At 49.8% G+C, this 22,274-nt stretch overlaps 2 protein-coding genes across 2 annotated transcripts in view; both read left to right on the top strand.

Moving 5' to 3' along the window:
* Window positions 1-1,649: 1,649 nt before the first annotated feature.
* Window positions 1,650-4,004, top strand: LOC141086551 (eukaryotic translation initiation factor 1-like). The gene is made up of 4 exons (XM_073572693.1): window positions 1,650-1,807; window positions 2,644-2,807; window positions 2,911-3,012; window positions 3,376-4,004. Exons 1-4 carry the CDS (start codon window positions 1,777-1,779, stop codon window positions 3,418-3,420), a joined length of 342 nt encoding a protein of 113 aa, XP_073428794.1. The 5' UTR covers window positions 1,650-1,776; the 3' UTR covers window positions 3,421-4,004.
* A 3,838-nt stretch (window positions 4,005-7,842) lies between these two features.
* The window catches only part of LOC141086552 (gastrin/cholecystokinin-like peptide), a 93,111-nt gene continuing 78,679 nt past the window's right edge, over window positions 7,843-22,274 (top strand). Inside the window, exon 1 of the mRNA XM_073572695.1 lies at window positions 7,843-8,151. Coding sequence (XP_073428796.1) covers window positions 8,088-8,151 — 64 coding nt within the window. The 5' untranslated portion in view covers window positions 7,843-8,087. The remainder of the gene's footprint in view (window positions 8,152-22,274) is intronic.

Genomic DNA, 22,274 nt, shown 5'->3' on the forward strand with positions numbered 1-22,274 from the left:
ATGTCATCGGACATTACACTGCTAACATCAACCCCAAAACCATTACCCCGATTGCCACAGCACCAGGGCAAGGGAAGAGCCGTAGCTAAGCACCAGAATTGGCACATCTAATGGATTTGCCATTTTTGAGGCGGCTGAGGGTTTCTGCTATTAATATGGGAAGGTGTCATTATTCATTATTAATAGCCCGCAGCTGTCTGTTTAGCCTTTGACGGTTATTAAAAATAGGGAAGACCCAGTGTCATTTTTTTATGGGAGTGTTTCCCCTTTTCTAATAACCAATAAAGGATATGCAGACAGCAGTGAGCTGTTATTAATAGGCTTGGAAGCGCCACAGATATTGGCCTCTTCCCAAAGTAATAACCCCTGCTCACAGCTGTCTGCTTTCCCTCAGCTGGTTAGTAAAAATAGGGGAAGGGGGGCCCAAGCCATTGCTTTTCCATTTGTTTATTTGCTAAAAACAAGTGCAGAAAACTACACAACCAATGCACTGATTATATATCTCCCTGACATATTTCTATCTATATATCAATTCTATTCTGACGGTACAGACTGTGAGGCCCACGTAGTTTTTAGGTGCTGCGGATTTCTCCCTGTGGATTTTGTAAAATGATGCAGATGAGCACTGACGACTAGCCTAACATTGGTCAGAGTGCAATGCAATGTTTTCTCGCACTGCACTCGTCCGATTGCTACGCTAATGTGAGCGAGCCCTAAGGCTTTGTAGCTGTGCATAGACCTACTCTCCGGCCACATAGAGTTTCTTACTGACAACTTTCTTCCATGGTATAAAAAGCAGAAACGTGCCTTCAGGAGCAAAATCATCTTCATGCATTACACTGCACCATCTCATGCTGCAAAGAATACCTCGGAGTCATTGGCTGCTATGGACATAAATGGAGATAAACTCATGGTGTGGCCACCATCTTCCCCTGACCTCAACCCTATAGAGAACCTTTGGAGTATCATCAAGCAAAAGATCTGAGGCCGAGAGGTCGTACACATCAAAACAATAGATCTGGGAGGTTTTCTTGATATCCAAAATGCAAGAAAATCTAAGAAGAATAGCGTTTGCCTAATAATATGGCGTGCGGTGTGCTCAGTGCAGACTTTCAGCTACTGAGATAGGAGACGGCAGTTGGTGCTTATGAGATTCTATGTAGAGAAGGAGCTGTAGGCGACACAGACGTTCTGCTGCCAGACGCCCACTGTTCTGTCAGTTACATGTGCAGTGCTTGCCGCCGTACAGTGGGGGGCGCCACGGTTGTGTGCTTATACACGGTGCCAACCTCAGCAGTCAGGCAGGGGTATCTATAGGGTGCATTATTTAGGGAGAGTAACATCCTGCCTACTCTCTGCCAGACACTGATTTGCCACTTTTGTTCCGGGCATAATTTGTAGTTTTATTATAATAAAGATCATCTTTACTCTCTTTAGCGGTCGTTCATGTTACCCACCCTCATAGCCTCCGTCCTATTTTCACTGTGTTCCTTGCTATTGGCAACTGCTCATTACAGCACTAGGCAATGGCAAGCGTCACGGAGACAACCTCTGCCCTCTAGTAAAATGGCCGCTGCTGCGTCAGCCACGCCCAGCAACGCCACGTCACACAGAAGGTATTATGAAAACAGCGACAAGCATAGGCGGGGCTACGTGCTGACGTCACTGGGCAGTATAAAAGGCGCTGCCGCCGGTTTCCTGCGTACGTGTTACACAAGCTCCTCTGATAGCCGCAGCCTGCGCTCCGTTCTCACCGAGGAAATCTCATCTTATCGTATGTCCGCTATCCAGAACCTCCAATCCTTCGGTGAGTGGCCGTCTCTAATACGGTTGTGTGTTATTAGAGCCGGCGTGACTAACGGACGAGCGATACTGGTGTCCCGACGCGGTTCCCTGGGACTCGCCCGATATCGGCGAGTGACTGTAGCTGTAAAGTCCCATTATTACTGCCCTCTGGTGTCCGGCCTCTGCTAGACTAATACCGCTCTTCCATCCTTCCGAGTAGGACAGCTCCGCCGGTGCCTGGTCGTTAGTCTCGGGCTATAAGGCGGCGACAAGATGGCGGCCGTAGCCTGGGGAGCAGCTATGTCGCAGCTCCTTTATCTGCGTTTTGACGTCACGGGGCGTGGCCGCGCTGGGTACTTAATCTAGCCCCCGCCCCTTTCCTTTGTTTCCCTAAGGCATGACGTCATTTAAAGGGGACGTGCCTAATTCCGGAACTATTTCTCACGGACGCTAATTGCTTCTAGAGAGCAGGCACAGCGCACACATGGGCCTGTATAACACTGCGAGGCCGCAGCAGGACTGTCACAGGCAAAGCGACGGGTATTTACACAGCAGTGGTGGAACTGTCCATGAGTCGGGTGATGTCAGTCATGTCAATCAACTAGGGTGTCTGCAGATCCAGGAAGAAGCCACTGTGTACAGAGATGGCAGTGACCCATGTGAGCTGATCAGTGCTGGGAGATATTGGGTTGTCAGGCTACAGATCTTAAAGGGGATGTTCAGTATCCTAAGCGCTGGAGCTACGGCAATCCAGGATAAGTGCTGTTTGGCTTTGTCCTCAACCCCTTTAGGTAGCTGCCATGGTCAGTGAGAATACATGGCCCGTTCTTAGGATATGCTCGTATATTGTTCTTGCAGACCCCTTTGCTGATGCAAGTAAGGGTAATGACTGGCTCCCGGCGGGCACAGAGGATTCCATCCATATAAGGATTCAGCAGAGAAACGGCAGGAAGACCCTCACTACTGTCCAGGGGATAGCTGATGACTACGACAAGAAGAAACTAGTCAAGGCCTTTAAGAAGGTGAGTGTGTGTGCCAGCGAGGTGCATGACACGGGAGACGTGGCCTGGGCAGTGTGCTGGTGGCCCGGGTGGTGTGCTGATGGTGCGTCCTGCTCTCTTGCAGAAATTTGCTTGCAATGGTACTGTCGTCGAGCATCCAGAATACGGAGAGGTGATCCAGCTTCAGGGAGACCAGCGCAAGAATGCCTGTCAGTTCCTCGTCGAGGTGAGCGAACACTGGGCGGGTGTATGTAAGGGATCAATAATTGGGAGCCTCTTCCCTGTATTGCTCCAGGCTCACTCACTTGTGTGGGGGTTATGAAACGGTAGATCCAAATGCCCCATCTTCATTTCCTCTTGGAGGGAGCACCCACCTTCCAAAAAAAACAGCTGCCACCAGATGTCCATCTCCATGCAATGTGTATGGGCTAAAGGGGGTTTCAATACACACTGATGACCTGTCTGGGATTGGTGGTGGTCTGACACCCAGCATCTGGGGGTGAACTGTGGTGGGAGGTCTGTCACCCACCTCATATTCTGCTGTACTTGTAGTGACGTCTGCCTTCATGTGTCCTGATCCCTCTTCTAGGTTGGCCTTGCCAAAGACGACCAGCTGAAGGTCCATGGTTTTTAGTCTCTGGCTGCAGTGAAGGACTTGCATTTGCAATGAAGATGATGATCACGCCTCTCCCTTGTCACAAGTTTAAGACCTCAGCCTTGTGACTCGTCTCTTTCCATGGACTGTAACAATAAACTTGGGTAACTTGCACTGTCTGTGGGGCAGTCATATTTTGTATTTCTCCCGCCGGGGTTTCCTGTATCAGAGCAATGTCTCGCCCAGTGTGTCAGTTTCTGCCCCTTGGGGGTGTCATGGTGCTCCTGCATCACTGGGTCAGACCCACAAAACATCAGAGCGGGGAGGTGAGATGAGCTGCAGGAATGGGTTATTCAGGTCTGTCTCCTGGGATCGTGAAGCTGGACAAGATGTCTGACAGCAGCTCGGTGTGGTCTGCAGTGCTCATCGGTGAGATATGGAGGGCGCTGATGGCTTAAATTAATGACAAGGGACCTCATGTGGCTCCGCAGTGCAGGGGATGCACTGCTCATTACTGTTGTCGGCACTACATTGTAAAATGGCAGAAAACAAGCGACAAGTCCTGTTATTGTTTTTTTTATTGTATCTAATTTTCTTATTTAAATAAACCTAGTAATAAAAGACTCAGTGACTGATTACTGTATCAGAGTAAAGTAATGAACCATCCAGTCTAACGGGGATAGGGGTTGTAAACTTTAGTTATACCAGACACAGGTGCCAACATATTGGAACAGCACCAATCAGCCGGATTATTGGTTAATTATTGGCCTGGTAGGTATGTGCAGACACAATTGTTCGCCTCCTCATACATATATAATATTTTTTTTTTTTTTTTTTTTTTATAAAAAAAGTTTGCTGATAACTAGAGAAGTCCAGAATCAAACTCTCTACTACAGCTTTCTGTAAAGGTGAGGGAGGTAGGACTAGTCATCTCATTAAGACCAAACCATAACTACTACCGTGGGGGGGTACTCGTGCCAGAACTACTGCCGTGTGTTGCGTGGTGGGGCACTCATCTCGTATCGATCTATACTCTTACACAAGGTGTGGTAATAGCATGTCATGTGACAAATGTACAGCTATGGAAGCTTTATGGCTAGTGACCTTGTCATCTATATGATGACCCATCCAGTACATGGTAGCAATCCACTGGGAAGAGGTTTCTACTGCTGTTTAGCTGGGGGGGGGGGGGGGGGAAACAAGGAATCATCTGTGTGCAGGATAAGTGATCGGTGGGGTCTGATGTCATAGGCTGGTGCTGCAGTTCACATGCGCCACTCTTCCTAACAAGAAGGTGCTCTATTCTGATCTGTGTGGAATGGACCTGGAAAGCTGATGACTTCACATCAATTTCGATGTAAGTGAAGCTTGGGTCGGTGTGGGCGTCTAGCCAGCTAGTGTAGATTGTAGCAAGCAGAGCTTTGAACTTCATAGGAGTACTGTGTAGGCAGTGAATGGGGCCTTCATCAAGCCCCAGCTACCATGGTACCCCATCCCGTGCAATGTCGTATAGAGACCACTTATTCCGGGCTGGTCGACAAGGCTGTGGAGTCAGAGTTAGTTTTGGTCGGAGTCGGTAAAAATGTACGGACTCCAGCTTTAAAAAAAAATGTATTAATATTTCATAATTGAACTTTCATATGAATTTTATAAATGTTACTCAAATATATATGTTCTATCAAACTATGAACAACAGTGATAAGCAGTTCTGCTGGAGATAGAGACATTTCTTACTTCTTGTGTGTCACTGTTCTCCACTGCCCTTATCTAATCTTATACTTGGTTAACCTCATGCTGCCCCAACCCCCCTACTTACAATGTATGAAAGTGAAAATGTGTTGCAAATTCTTAGTAGTAAAGCTCCTCCTCTAGACTAGATCATACTAGGTGTGCGTCTTCCAAGCATCTCACAGCTGCCTGCTACTCAGAAGAGGAAGACTGTAAGAAGTATTATCCTTTCAACAAACTTTGCATCAATTAACTGTGAGTACATGAGGAATAATAACAGTATTACTGACCACTATATCAGTTGTACGATCTGGCAATAATTTTGTACAATTGTTTTTAGGAAAAACAATTGTCAATTGGATTGTGAATGCAGAATTAAAAACCTGAGAGTCAAAGAAGCATCATATTAAATCAGCTGTATTTGAACATTTCACCATCACTCAAGATAGAAAACATTGTCTGTCAGTGTATGACAAATGATCCAGACGAAAACATGCTGTGAAGCCAAGATGAGTGCATATTCAGGCAAAGATAAAAATGCTCCTACCAGAGCTTCTAATCTAAAGAGACATTTACAGCGCTTTCATCCAGAAGTACTGAAAGCAGTGGATGAGAAAGACTGCATCCAAACCAATGAACCAGTGCCCAGCTCTTCCAGCCAAACAAAGGAGCAGAGAACTTTGCAGCCATCAGTTGCAAGATATTTTGTCAGTGACAAAGTTACTGTGACAATGACAGTAGATACATTTAAAAAACAGATCATAGAGCTTGTGTAAAGGATAGTGTGCCTATTTCATTATTTTCACGACCAGCTTTTATGTGTCTGAATGGGGAAATGGCCCGCAAGCTTGGTGTTTCTCTGGAGAGAGAGAGTATTAGAAAATTAGTAATCGAAGAAGCTTTTAAACAAAAGGAAGAACTTAAAAAAACTCTCAAGGGACGCTTTCTGTTTCTTAAAATGGATGCCTGCACACGTCACAGAGTGAACTATTTTGCCATCAATGTCCGATTTGTTTGTGACAAAAATGAAATGGTTACCAAGACATTGGCAGTAAAAGACACCAAAGCTCATCACACCAGTGAGTTTCTCCAGGTCTTGGTGGAAAAGGTTCTGCAAGACTATGAACTTAAAAGAGCAAGTTCTTTCTGTCGTAACTGACAATGCTTCAAATATGATAAGTACTATTAAGCTAATGAATGAGAGTAATGATGGTGACCAGCAGCTAGAAGAACATTCTGGGTCCACAGACACAGAAATGTTTGAAATAGAGGAACACAGTATTGTAACTAAGGAGCAAACTGAAGTTGCTTCAGATGAACAGCAACATGATGGTTTAGATGATCTTGTTGAAACTGTGTCAATATGTTCTTTCATTCATCACATGCGCTGTGTTGTGCATACGCTACAGCTGGCTATAAGAGACAGTCTGCAAGAAGGACATGCTGCTGCACTGATTGGCAAGGTGAGAAAATTGGCTACTGTTGCCAGAACCCCTAAAGTTGACTTAATTTTGAAGAGACGTGCTGGAAAAGGGGCAATTATTGATCAAGCCACACGATGGGGCAGTACTTAATGATTCAGCGCTTGGTTGAACTGAAAACCTTTCTTGTAGACATGGCTAACCCTCAACTGACGCTAAATGAAAGTCCGTGGAATCAGGTGACTGAGCTGGAAAAATTGCTAGAGCACCCATTTACAGTGACTAAAAAATTACAAGCAGAGGACTTAACTCCAGGTATTTTCTTAAAGGAGTGGAAGAAACTGATGTTTCGCCTGTCCCAAAGAGGAGGGTTAATTGCAAGTGGCATTGCTACATCAATGAAACGGAGAGAGGAGCTACTATTACAAAATAACATTCTTTTGGCAGCTGTTTATGTAGACCCAATGCATCGGATTCTTCTAGATGATCAACAGCTAAGTAAAGGAAAAGAAGCTCTGTTTGAAATAGCAGTAAGGATGAAAGGGTTGCAGAACAGTCAGGAGGAACAAGAAGAATTTGGTCGTCCTGCCACATCTTCACCCTCATCATCAACTGATGAAGAATTTAATTTCGAAAAATATTTGGATCACAAGGACCGTGCAAAGCGTTCCCGCATAGAAGAAGAGTCATCCTCATCAAGGAACACAGCCAGTACATTTCAGCAGAATTTTTCATGTGCACTAAAAGAAATTGAGAAATTTGACCGTTCATGAAAAATAACAGTGCAACAAGCGATTCCTCTGTATCCTGACATTGTCAGAGATGTTGCCCGAGTGGTTACTGCTTTGCCACCAACACAAGTTAGTGTAGAGAGGTTGTTCTCTGCTCTCAAAATAATTAGATCAGATTTGAGGGCATCCATGAAGGAGGATCTGACAGAGGCAATACTTTTTCTGAGGACAAATTTATAGATTTCTTATTAACTGCATAAAAGTGTTTATTGCATATTTACTTACAGTTTAGAAAAGTTATTTGCTATATTCTAATTGTAAAATAATGTAGTTTTTGCTCTAAGTGGTCTGATTACTTATATGATGGTGAGAAACTGAATAAGCACGATGTTTAATATTTTACAACAGTAAATTTGTTGTGGCCATTTATGAAGGAGTCGGAGCCTGATAAAATCCAGGAGTCGGAGTTGCAACTGTGGCTTACCGACTCCACAGCCCTGCTGTTCGAGCTTGATATTGCCATCTGGTTACTAGCAGCGACCAGAGCGCCGCTCCCCTTATTGTTAGATTCAGATGCCAGCCGTAGAATGTGAGGCTCCGCTCCTGAGCCCCGTCCACAGACAGCAATCCTGTACAGTTATGGCATACTGAGCCATGTGAAGCAGCTCTCCAGCAGATTCTGTGTTTTAGTGACGGAGTGGCGCCAATAATCCAAGTTCCGCAACCCCAGTACTATTCTCTCCCACCACCGTCCTCTGCTCTTCCAGGCGCTGCTCCAGTCCTGCTCTGCCATCTTGTAACCACAGCTTCAGACTGACTAGAAGTAATGTCACCAGGGCAGACACCGGCATGTCGTCTATACCCTAAGACAATTGAAGCTTTCTTCACAGGTAAGCCCCTATTCATTAAAGGGAAGGTGCCGTGTTTTTTTCATAATGTAAAAAAGAAAATAGTATAAAACTATATTGTCCCCTAAACTTGACTCAGTGGTGTGTATGTTTTTTTTTTTTACTGTATTAATGCCGCCACTGGGGGCTGCCATCTTATCTTTCTGGCCGTGTGATACTGTCTGCTGAGCCGTGTATCTAATCCTATCCTGTGTGATACTGCTGAGCAGTGTATCTAATCCTATCCTGTGTGATACTGACTGCTGAGCCGTGTATCTAATCCTCTCCCGTGTGATACTGTCTGCTGAGCCGTGTATCTAATCCTATCCCGTGTGATACTGTCTGCTGAGCCGTGTATCTAATCCTCTCCCGTGTGATACTGTCTGCTGAGCCGTGTATCTAATCCTATCCCGTGTGATACTGTCTGCTGAGCCGTGTATCTAATCCTATCCCGTGTGATACTGTGCTGAGCTGTGTATCTAATCCTCTCCTGTGTGATACTGACTGCTGAGCCGTGTATCTAATCCTATCCTGTGTGATACTGACTGCTGAGCCGTGTATCTATTCCTATCCTGTGTGATACTGACTGCTGAGCCGTGTATCTATTCCTATCCTGTGTGATACTGACTGCTGAGCCGTGTATCTAATCCTCTCCTGTGTGATACTAACTGCTGAGCTGTGTATCTAATCATCTCATGTGATACTGACAGCTGAGCCGTGTATCTAATCCTATCCTGTGTGATACTGACTGCTGAGCTGTGTATCTAATCCTATCCCGTGTGATACTGACTGCTGAGCCGTGTATCTAATCCTCTCCCGTGTGATACTGTCTGCTGAGCCGTGTATCTAATCCTCTCCCGTGTGATACTGTCTGCTGAGCCGTGTATCTAATCCTCTCCCGTGTGATACTGTCTGCTGAGCCGTGTATCTAATCCTATCCCGTGTGATACTGTGCTGAGCTGTGTATCTAATCCTCTCCTGTGTGATACTGACTGCTGAGCCATGTATCTAATCCTATCCTGTGTGATACTGACTGCTGAGCCGTGTATCTATTCCTATCCTGTGTGATACTGACTGCTGAGCCGTGTATCTATTCCTATCCTGTGTGATACTGACTGCTGAGCCGTGTATCTAATCTGTGTGATACTAACTGCTGAGCTGTGTATCTAATCATCTCGTGATACTGACAGCTCAGCAGTGTATCTAATCCTATCCTGTGTGATACTGACTGCTGAGCTGTGTATCTAATCCTATCCCGTGTGATACTGTGCTGAGCCGTGTATCTAATCCTATCCCGTGTGATACTGTCTGCTGAGCCGTGTATGTAATCCTTTCTTGTGTGATACTGACTGCTGAGCCGTGTATCTAATCCTATCCCGTGTGATAATGCTCTGCTGAAATACTCTGTGCTGCTGTCACCCTGCTGGTTTTATGTGTGATCTATAAGGCAATATTATGTGTGCTCTATATGGTGGTATAATGTGTGATCTATACGGTGGTATAATGTGTGATCTATACAGTGGTATTATGTGTGAACACTATGTCAGTTATCTGAAGAAAGGGGACCCATTCTAGGGTGGTTCTGGCTGAGCACCTGCACACGGGTCAGGGATAATAGATGCAGTCAGGGGAGGGCTGGTGAGGCAGCTGAAGAGAGGGGCCTCATTTTTATCGTTACTGAATGGCTCCATTTCCCCCCATCCTGCTTCCCAGCGTCACCCCGGACTGCGCCTGTCGCCTCACTTTCACACATCGCCAGGACAGGATCTGAGGAGGGGAATGGGGTCTTTGCCTGCAAAGTCTGGGTCAGAACAGGCCATCAATCAGCAGAAATGTTTCCTGGATTTCTGTGGTGCTGTCACCCTGCTCCTCCCCCATATATCTCCCTCTGTGCCCCCCATAGACCAGCACAATGCTCTCCTGAAATACTCTGTGCTGCTGTCACCCTGCTCCTCCCCCATATATCTTCCTCTGTGCCCCCCATAGACCAGCACACTGCTCTCCTAAAATACTCTGTGCTACTGTCACCCTGCTCCCAGAATCCCCTGCTCCCAGAATCCTTGCTGCCTGCCATCCTCAGTGACCGAAGACCCCATTCCCCTCCTCAGATCCTGTCCTGGCGATGTGTGAAAGCGAGGCGACAGGGGCCTGATATATGGTGGAAGGAGCAGGGTGACAGCAGCACACAGTATTTCAGGAGTGCAGTGTGCTGGTCTATGGGGGGCGCCCTGTTCGGTGCCAGGGATTGTACATAGAGCGCTGTCTTTTATACACATGGACGGACCGTCTGCTCCACAGAAATCCAGGAAACATTTCTGCTGATTGGTGGCCTGTTCTGATCCAGACTTTACATGCAAAGACAGTCAGTAACTTTGCAGGCCCCATCAAAATGGCTGCTCACTGTGTTCCTAGATGTCATCCTCTCTTTTCCCTTAGCAAACACCCAGAAGGGGAGGAGAGGAGTGACATCACACCCATGTCAGCAGATTCCGCCCATAATTACTGCAGGGCAGTAATGTGAGCTAGTTGTACACTAGGTCTTTGTGCCAAATTTCAGTAGCTGCTCCCCCTAGTGTTAACAAGTGGAAATGACAAACTTTTTAAAATTATTTTTCATATTTTGCAAAATTAAAAACAAATGATAATATTTTTTAAGAAAATGTAAACATTAATTCTTTACATTTTTTCAATTGCTGAAAAAAATTTTTTTTGCTGGCACCTTCCCTTTAAGATGGGCATTTCGTATGCAAGTTTTAAGGGGGGTTGGCCACTACTTAGACATCCTCTACTCACTTGCTACCTTCCCCCTTATTACATACAAACCGCCTATACTCGGCTGCCGGCGTCTTTCCAGCTATGACTGCACCTGCTCTCCTGGGGCTTGCAGAGTAAGCCCTGCAGCCAATCAGCGGCTGCTTCTCTTGCACTTCCTTCGGACGAAAATGCTCTTCAGAGGAAGTCTGAGAACATCAGCAGCTCCCACTTCTTCTGGGAATCCGTTTTGTCCAAGGAAACTGAGTGAAGCGGCTGCTGATGGGCTTTAGGGCTCACATAGCATAAGAACATCATGCAAGCCCCAGGAGAGTAGGTGCGGTCACAGCTGGAAAGATGGCTTCTGAGGGCAGTTTGTATTTTAATTGGGGGAATATAAAAATAAGGGACAGTCCAAGTAGTGGAAAACCCTTTTAAAGAAGAAAGAACAGGAGTACAATGCACCTAATTCATTGAAGGGTTGCTTCACTACTTTTACTTTGATCTAGCCTAATGATATCAGATTGGTGGGGTTCGGACACCTGGCACCCCCTCCAATCAACTGCTCAGTACTGGTGGGGGCCGGATCTTGGCAGTTGCAGAGCAGCACAGCTCCATTATTCGTGTAGGACAGCACCGGCACTAAGAACAGATGATCGGTGGGGTGCCAGGGGATGAAAACCCACCAATCTGATAACGGTAGAAGTAGAGGAGCAAACCTCGTGAGAAGCGTGTGCATCTTAGCGACTGAGGCGCATCTTCAAACTGCAAACCACAAATGTTACTTATACCAGGGGCTGGAGTAGTTTATGGTGTAATTTACTTCACTTCAGTGGCGTAAAATATGAACCTGCAGGGTGGACTATACCACTTCTCACTCACTGCAAACATAGCATTCATACACTGCTCGTGTACCGCACACGGCCCTGACACACTGCTCGCGTACCGCACACGGCCCTGACACACTGCTCGCGTACCGCACACGGCCCTGACACACTGCTCGCGTACCGCACACGGCCCTGACACACTGCTCGCGTACCGCACACGGCCCTGACACACTGCTCGCGTACCGCACACGGCCCTGACACACTGCTCGCGTACCGCACACGGCCCTGACACACTGCTCGCGTACCGCACACGGCCCTGACACACTGCTCGCGTACCGCACACGGCCCTCACACACTGCTCGCGTACCGCACACGGCCCTCACACACTGCTCGCGTACCGCACACGGCCCTCACACACTGCTCGTGTACCGCACACGGCCCTCACACACTGCTCGTATACCGCACACGGCCCTCACACACTGCTCGTATACCGCACACGGCCCTCACACACTGCTCGTATACCGCACACGGCCCTCACACACTGCTCGTATACCGCACACGGCCCTCACACACTGCTCGTATACCGCACACGGCCCTCACACACTGCTCGTATACCGCACACGGCCCTCACACACTGCTCGTATACCGCTCACGGCCCTCACACACTGCTCGCATACCGCACACGGCCCACACACACTGCTCGCATACCGCACACGGCCCACACACACTGCTCGTATACGGCACACGGCCCTCACACACTGCTCACATATGGCACGTAGCACACACGCACTGCTCGTATACCGCACACGGCCCTCACACACTGCTCGTATACCGCACACGGCCCTCACACACTGCTCGTATACATACCGCACACGGCCCTCACACACTGCTCGTATACATACCGCACACGGCCCTCACACACTGCTCGTATACCGCACACGGCCCTCACACACTGCTCGTATACCGCACACGGCCCTCACACACTGCTCGTATACATACCGCACACGGCCCTCACACACTGCTCGTATACATACCGCACACGGCCCTCACACACTGCTCGTATACATACCGCACACGGCCCTCATACACTTCTCGTATACCGCACACGGCCCTCACACACTGCTCGTATACCGCACACGGCCCTCACACACTGCTTGTATACATACCGCACACGGCCCTCACACACTGCTCGTATACCGCACACGGCCCTCACACACTGCTCGTATACCGCTCACGGCCCTCACACACTGCTCGTATACATACCGCACAAGGCCCGCACAAACACTGCTCGTATACATACCGCACACGGCCCTCACACACTGCTCGTATACATACCGCACACGGCCCTCACACACTTCTCGTATACCGCACACGGCCCTCACACACTGCTCGTATACCGCACACGGCCCTCACACACTGCTTGTATACATACCGCACACGGCCCTCACACACTGCTCGTATACCGCACACGGCCCTCACACACTGCTCGTATACCGCACACGGCCCTCACACACTGCTCATATACATACCGCACACGGCTCTCACACACTGCTCGTATACCGCACACGGCCCTCACACACTGCTCGTATACATACCGCACACGGCCCTCACACACTGCTCGTATACCGCACACGGCCCTCACACACTGCTCGTATACCGCACACGGCCCTCAAACACTGCTCGTATACCGCACACGGCCCTCACACACTGCTCGCATACCGCACACGGCCCACACACACTGCTCGTATACCGCACACGACCCTCACACACTGCTCGTATACATACCGCACACGGCCCTCACACACTGCTCGTATACGGCACACAGCCCTCACACACTGGCTGTACACTGCTCACACACTGCTCGTATATGGTACGCAACATTTATACACTTGCTGTATACCACACACAGCTCACATATGGCACGTAGCACACACGCACTGCTCGTATACCGCACACAGCCCTCACACACTGCTCGTATACCGCACACGGCCCTCACACACTGCTCGTATACCGCACACGGCCCTCACACACTGCTCGTATACCGCACACGGCCCTCACACACTGCTCGTATACATACCGCACACGGCCCTCACACACTGCTCGTATACATACCGCACACGGCCCTCACACACTGCTCGTATACCGCACACGACCCTCACACACTGCTCGTATACATACCGCACACGGCCCTCACACACTGCTCGTATACCGCACACGGCCCTCACACACTGCTCGCATACCGCACACGGCCCACACACACTGCTCGTATACGGCACACGGCCCTCACACACTGGCTGTACACTGCTCACACACTGCTCGTATATGGTACGCAACATTTATACACTTGCTGTATACCACACACAGCTCACATATGGCACGTAGCACACACGCACTGCTCGTATACCGCACACAGCCCTCACACACTGCTCGTATACCGCACACGGCCCTCACACACTGCTCGTATACCGCACACGGCCCTCACACACTGCTCGTATACATACCGCACACGGCCCTCACACACTGCTCGTATACATACCGCACACGGCCCTCACACACTGCTCGTATACCGCACACGACCCTCACACACTGCTCGTATACATACCGCACACGGCCCTCACACACTGCTCGTATACCGCACACGGTCCTCACACACTGCTCGTATACCGCACACGGCCCTCACACACTGCTCGTATACCGCACACGGCCCTCACACACTGCTCGCATGCCGCACACGGCCCACACACACTGCTTGTATACGGCACACAGCCCTCACACACTGGCTGTACACTGCTCACACACTGCTCGTATATGGTACGCAACATTTATACACTTGCTGTATACCACACACAGCTCACATATGGCACGTAGCACACACGCACTGCTCGTATACCGCACACAGCCCTCACACACTGCTCGTATACCGCACACGGCCCTCACACACTGCTCGTATAACGCACACGGCCCTCACACACTGCTCGTATACCGCACACGGCCCTCACACACTGCTCGTATACATACCGCACACGGCCCTCACACACTGCTCGTATACCGCACACGGCCCTCACACACTGCTCGTATACCGCACACGACCCTCACACACTGCTCGTATACCGCACACGGCCCTCACACACTGCTCGTATACATACCGCACACGGCCCTCACACACTGCTCGTATACATACCGCACACGGCCCTCACACACTGCTCGTATACATACCGCACACGGCCCTCACACACTGCTCGTATACATACCGCACACGGCCCTCACACACTGCTCGTATACATACCGCACACGGCCCTCACACACTGCTCGTATACCGCACACGGCCCTCACACACTGCTCGTATACATACCGCACACGGCCCTCACACACTGCTCGTATACCGCACACGACCCTCACACACTGCTCGTATACATACCGCACACGGCCCTCACACACTGCTCGTATACCGCACACGGCCCTCACACACTGCTCGCATACCGCACACGGCCCACACACACTGCTCGTATACGGCACACGGCCCTCACACACTGGCTGTACACTGCTCACACACTGCTCGTATATGGTACGCAACATTTATACACTTGCTGTATACCACACACAGCTCACATATGGCACGTAGCACACACGCACTGCTCGTATACCGCACACAGCCCTCACACACTGCTCGTATACCGCACACGGCCCTCACACACTGCTCGTATACATACCGCACACGGCCCTCACACACTGCTCGTATACATACCGCACACGGCCCTCACACACTGCTCGTATACCGCACACGGCCCTCACACACTGCTCGTATACATACCGCACACGGCCCTCACACACTGCTCGTATACCGCACACGGTCCTCACACACTGCTCGTATACCGCACACGGCCCTCACACACTGCTCGTATACCGCACACGGCCCTCACACACTGCTCGCATGCCGCACACGGCCCACACACACTGCTTGTATACGGCACACAGCCCTCACACACTGGCTGTACACTGCTCACACACTGCTCGTATATGGTACGCAACATTTATACACTTGCTGTATACCACACACAGCTCACATATGGCACGTAGCACACACGCACTGCTCGTATACCGCACACAGCCCTCACACACTGCTCGTATACCGCACACGGCCCTCACACACTGCTCGTATAACGCACACGGCCCTCACACACTGCTCGTATACCGCACACGGCCCTCACACACTGCTCGTATACATACCGCACACGGCCCTCACACACTGCTCGTATACCGCACACGGCCCTCACACACTGCTCGTATACCGCACACGACCCTCACACACTGCTCGTATACCGCACACGACCCTCACACACTGCTCGTATACCGCACACGGCCCTCACACACTGCTCGTATACCGCACACGGCCCTCACACACTGCTCGCATGCCGCACACGGCCCACACACACTGCTTGTATACGGCACACAGCCCTCACACACTGGCTGTACACTGCTCACACACTGCTCGTATATGGTACGCAACATTTATACACTTGCTGTATACCACACACAGCTCACATATGGCACGTAGCACACACGCACTGCTCGTATACCGCACACAGCCCTCACACACTGCTCGTATACCGCACACGGCCCTCACACACTGCTCGTATAACGCACACGGCCCTCACACACTGCTCGTATACCGCACACGGCCCTCACACACTGCTCGTATACATACCGCACACGGCCCTCACACACTGCTCGTATACCGCACACGGCCCTCACACACTGCTCGTATACCGCACACGACCCTCACACACTGCTCGTATACCGCACACGACCCTCACACACTGCTCGTATACCGCACACGGCCCTCACACACTGCTCGTATACATACCGCACACGGCCCTCACACACTGCTCGTATACATACCGCACACGGCCCTCACACACTGCTCGTATACATACCGCACACGGCCCTCACACACTGCTCGTATACATACCGCACACGGCCCTCACACACTGCTCGTATACCGCACACGGCCCTCACACACTGCTCGTATACATACCGCACACGGCCCTCACACACTGCTCGTATACCGCACACGACCCTCACACACTGCTCGTATACATACCGCACACGGCCCTCACACACTGCTCGTATACCGCACACGGCCCTCACACACTGCTCGCATACCGCACACGGCCCACACACACTGCTCGTATACGGCACACGGCCCTCACACACTGGCTGTACACTGCTCACACACTGCTCGTATATGGTACGCAACATTTATACACTTGCTGTATACCACACACAGCTCACATATGGCACATAGCACACACGCACTGCTCGTATACCGCACACAGCCCTCACACACTGCTCGTATACCGCACACGGCCCTCACACACTGCTCGTATACATACCGCACACGGCCCTCACACACTGCTCGTATACATACCGCACACGGCCCTCACACACTGCTCGTATACCGCACACGGCCCTCACACACTGCTCGTATACATACCGCACACGGCCCTCACACACTGCTCGTATACCGCACACGGTCCTCACACACTGCTCGTATACCGCACACGGCCCTCACACACTGCTCGTATACCGCACACGGCCCTCACACACTGCTCGCATGCCGCACACGGCCCACACACACTGCTTGTATACGGCACACAGCCCTCACACACTGGCTGTACACTGCTCACACACTGCTCGTATATGGTACGCAACATTTATACACTTGCTGTATACCACACACAGCTCACATATGGCACGTAGCACACACGCACTGCTCGTATACCGCACACAGCCCTCACACACTGCTCGTATACCGCACACGGCCCTCACACACTGCTCGTATAACGCACACGGCCCTCACACACTGCTCGTATACCGCACACGGCCCTCACACACTGCTCGTATACATACCGCACACGGCCCTCACACACTGCTCGTATACCGCACACGGCCCTCACACACTGCTCGTATACCGCACACGACCCTCACACACTGCTCGTATACCGCACACGGCCCTCACACACTGCTCGTATACATACCGCACACGGCCCTCACACACTGCTCGTATACCGCACACGGCCCTCACACACTGCTCGTATACCGCACACGGCCCTCACACACTGCTCGTATACATACCGCACACGGCCCTCACACACTGCTCGTATACATACCGCACACGGCCCTCACACACTGCTCGTATACATACCGCACACGGCCCTCACACACTGCTCGTATACCGCACACGGCCCTCACACACTGCTCGTATACCGCACACGGCCCTCACACACTGCTCGTATACCGCACACGGCCCTCACACACTGCTCGTATACCGCACACGGCCCACACACACTGCTCGTATACCGCACACGGCCCTCACACACTGCTCGTATACTGCACACGGCCCACACACACTGCTCGTATACCGCACACGGCCCTCACACACTGCTCGTATACCGCACACGGCCCTCACACACTGCTCGTATACCGCACACGCCCCTCACACACTGCTCGTATACATACCGCACACGGCCCTCACACACTGCTCGTATACATACCGCACACGGCCCTCACACACTGCTCGTATACCGCACACGGCCCTCACACACTGCTCGTATACCGCAAACAGTCCTGATACACTGGCCGTACACCGCACATAGCCCTCACACACTGCTCGTATACCGCACACAGTCCTGATACACTGCTCGTATACCGCACATAGCCCTCACACACTGCTCGTATACCGCACACGGCCCTCACACACTGCTCGTATACCGCAAACAGTCCTGATACACTGGCCGTACACCGCACATAGCCCTCACACACTGCTCGTATACCGCACACAGTCCTGATACACTGCTCGTATACCGCACATAGCCCTCACACACTGCTAGTATACGGCACACAGCACTCACACACTGCTAGTATACGGCACACAGCACTCACATGCTGCTAGTATACGGCACACAGCACTCACACACTGCTAGTATACCGCACATAGCCCTCGTATACTGCACACAGTCCTGATTCAAATTCAAAGAAGCTTTATTGGCAGGACTAAATACACATTATAGTAGAAAAAGACAGCAGGATGGCACTTACTGTTCTCTTGAAATGATTCACTTTATTTCATATTGACAAAGCACAGGCAATGGCACGGGAGAGATGTAAATAGACGGACGACAGCCGTTTCGTGCACAATGCACTTCAACAGGTCCTATGCTCAGGCTCAAGGAAACACTAATTTATACCACATGTGTGAACAAAAGAAACTCCACCCTTTACCTGAACGTGTCTTGAAAAAAACCCTAAAATAAAAAATAAAATTAAAAACAAGCATAATTTACATACACCATATGCAATAAAACTAGCAGTCATAGCCGCTTCAGAGAAATACGGACATATAGTTCCAAGACACTAGAATTTAAACTACAAGAAGCGGCAGAAAGAGAAATAAACCTTTTTTGGACAAACAATTCCTTGCAATCATACAAGGACTGTGGCAGAGTACCTCGTGGGTTAAGAGTGTTCAAACCGATGGCACAGTTCCAGGACAATATAAGATTTTCTGAGGAATGGAATAAAATCTTGCTAAAATGTTCACAGGATCTTTTGAGTCTGGTTTTACGACAGAATATGCTTAATTATGAGCAAGTGAAAATGGATCTTAATAAAACTAAAAAAGAAGAGTTAAAAACAAGACTCACAGAACAGCAATGGTTAACCTTTAATAAGAAATTGGATAGCAAACTGGTGGTTTTACAGACGGAAATCAAGCAAAGAAAAAAAGATAAATTTATCCGGGATAAACATGATTTTGACACTAATCAAATTTTTTCATGGAACAAAAATAAAAATTTACAGTCAAATCCTCGTTTCAAGAGAAGAAATTTCAAAAGAGAGAACATAAAACCACGACACAACAAAAGGGATTACTTGACTACTGATTCAGACTCTAGCGCTAATGAGGACATTAATCCGCCTACATGTCCAGGTGATAGGAAAAATATCACAGAGTCTACACCATTCCCTTTAGACGCAGAATCCGCAGAGGAAGGTCCAAGCGGCAATTTACGAAAAAGGAAACAGGTGTCCTGGAAAACATAGAGGAGACTGATTCCATGCAAAATTTGGTCATCAATTTAACAGACCGTGCCTTAGATGTATTGTCTAAGGGTCTTAATTATTGCATTCCTCAGGACTTTAATATGGTTGATTTTCAAATAGATCTTTTCAAAGCACTGAGAAAAATCCATTTGCATAAATCTTTTCTTTATCGCCTCATTGGGGGACACAGATTACCATGGGTGTATGCTGCTGCTGCTAGGAGGCTAACACTATGCAAAAACAAGAAAATTGGCTCCTCCCCGGCAGTATACACCCACCGACAGATACCAAGTACCTCAGTTTGTGCTTAGTGTCTGTAGGAGGTGGACCGGGATCTTCTCAGATCCGAAGTTACTAATTCCTTTCTTTCCTTAGGTGTTTGTCGAACTTTTTAATCCTTTCTCGTTTGTTTTTCAGGTTCTCGGTCGGGAAACAGGGTGTAGTTATCACCCTGATTTCCCATACCAGGCAGCTGAGCGAGCAGTGTGGTGTCATCCACATCGCAACTCTCAGTACCGCAGGCAGGACTTTTCCCCTATCACCATTCAGTGCTATGGGCTGATGACGGGTGGCCGGTCCTTGCCAAAGCAACTCCTCACCCCTCTCCCGGGACAGGGCTGAGAGGAAGACGGCGGCAGCCAGTGAGCTATCCTTCGCTCCCAGCAAGAAAAAGCCATCTTCTGCATGACCCAGCGGCCTGTCTGCTCGCATGGCCCCTGCGGTCATCCTCTTCAGGGACGTCAGGTAAGAGTCTGATCGTTCCCTTCAGCCCTGCATTTCTCTGAGCACCATTTGAATTTCCCGCTCCTCCTTCTCCACTACAAGCCGCGCACCTCACGCTGCAGCTGCTCTCCCCTCTGTGCAGAGGCACACAGCGGTCCCACATGGGGCGGTCTCCTGAGTTATCTGCGGGGACTTTATTTTATCACAGGAGGGGTTTTCACAGCCTTGTGGCGCAGGCTCACCTCTATGTACCGGCGCCGTGGCCATTTCAGTTTACAGTTCCAGGCGGGGGAGGAAACCGCGTCACTTTCACTTTCTCTCCTCCCCGCTCTGGACGCGCTCTTTTCCTCACCCTGATCGCGCTTTTTTTGCGCCCATTCCACCCTATCACAGGACGCCTTTCCTTTTAGAGGCATCAATCTCTTTTATTACCGCGCCCCTCTGCTGCCATTGTCCAATCACGGCCTGGCGCCAAGCTCCGCCCACCGACTTCACTGCCAGTTTCCCGGATAGCCTCTAAAACGGTTCTATCCCTGCCAGATGGGGCATCGCTTAAAGATCCTACGGACAGGCAGATTGAATTTCTGGCTAAATCAATTTTTGAGGCATCCGGTGCCTCCCTTTGTCCTATTTTCGCATCCGCCTGGGTAGCGAAAGTCATATCCGCTTGGGCAGAAATTCTTTGCAGGGGAATCTTGGTGACAGCTCCTCAGGACGAGTTGCCAGATCTGGCAGATCAGATTAACCATGCAGGTAAATACATTTTGGCCGCCTCCTTGGACGCGGTCGGGTGCGTAGCAAGGGCTAATAGCAACATAGTAGCTATACGCCGAGTCCTTTGGCTAAAGTCATGGAATGCGGATACCACTTCAAAAAAGTCCCTTACTAATCTGCCATTCCTCGGTTCTAGGCTCTTTGGAGCCAAGCTGGACCAGCTAATCTCCGATGCCACTGGTGGTAAAAGCACTTCTCTTCCCCTGTCTCGACCAAAACTTTTTTTAATAGAAAGGGTTTTCGGCCGTTTAGGCCTTTTCGTCCCTTCTCTTCCACGGACAGATCTGCCCAGCAAGATCGCTCCTCTGCCACTAGAGAGCGAGAACAGAAAAAACCATCTTACAAGCCCACTCCCCGCTGGAGATCTAGAGGACAATACTCCAGGTCTTCAGACGCCAGTTCCGGCAGGTTTTCCTCCAAGTGATGGGTCACCCCCACCTGGAAGTTCTTCCAGGGTAGGAGGCAGACTTTCCTTTTTCGTGGATGCTTGGCTGTCTGTTGTCGACGACGCTTGGGTCAGAGAAATCGTCGCATCCGGATACAAGATCGAATTTGCTTCCCCCCTGAACAGATGTTTTTTCCTGTCTCGGCCTCCGAGATAGCGGTCCCAGATTCCGGGGTTCCTCCAGGCCATTTCCTCCCTTCTTACCGCCGGAGTGATTGTCCCCGTCCCCCCAAACAAACGGTTTACATGGTTCTACTCAAATCTCTTCGTAGTCCCGAAGAAAGACGGCTCCTTTCGTCCAATTCTGGACCTCAAATTGCTCAATCGCCACGTGAAGATTCTTCATTTCAAAATGGAGTCTCTTCGGTCGGTGATAGCCTCCATGGAACCCGGGGAATTCCTCTGCTCTGTGGACATACGGGACGCCTATCTGCACATTCCGGTTTGTGTTCAACATCAGAAATATCTTCGATTTGCGATTCAGGGAAATCTCTATCAGTTCA

Source organism: Dendrobates tinctorius, unplaced genomic scaffold, assembly GCF_039654945.1.
Source record: "Dendrobates tinctorius isolate UK_male_01 unplaced genomic scaffold, ASM3965494v1 ptg000032l, whole genome shotgun sequence".
NCBI lineage: Eukaryota > Metazoa > Chordata > Amphibia > Anura > Dendrobatidae > Dendrobates > Dendrobates tinctorius.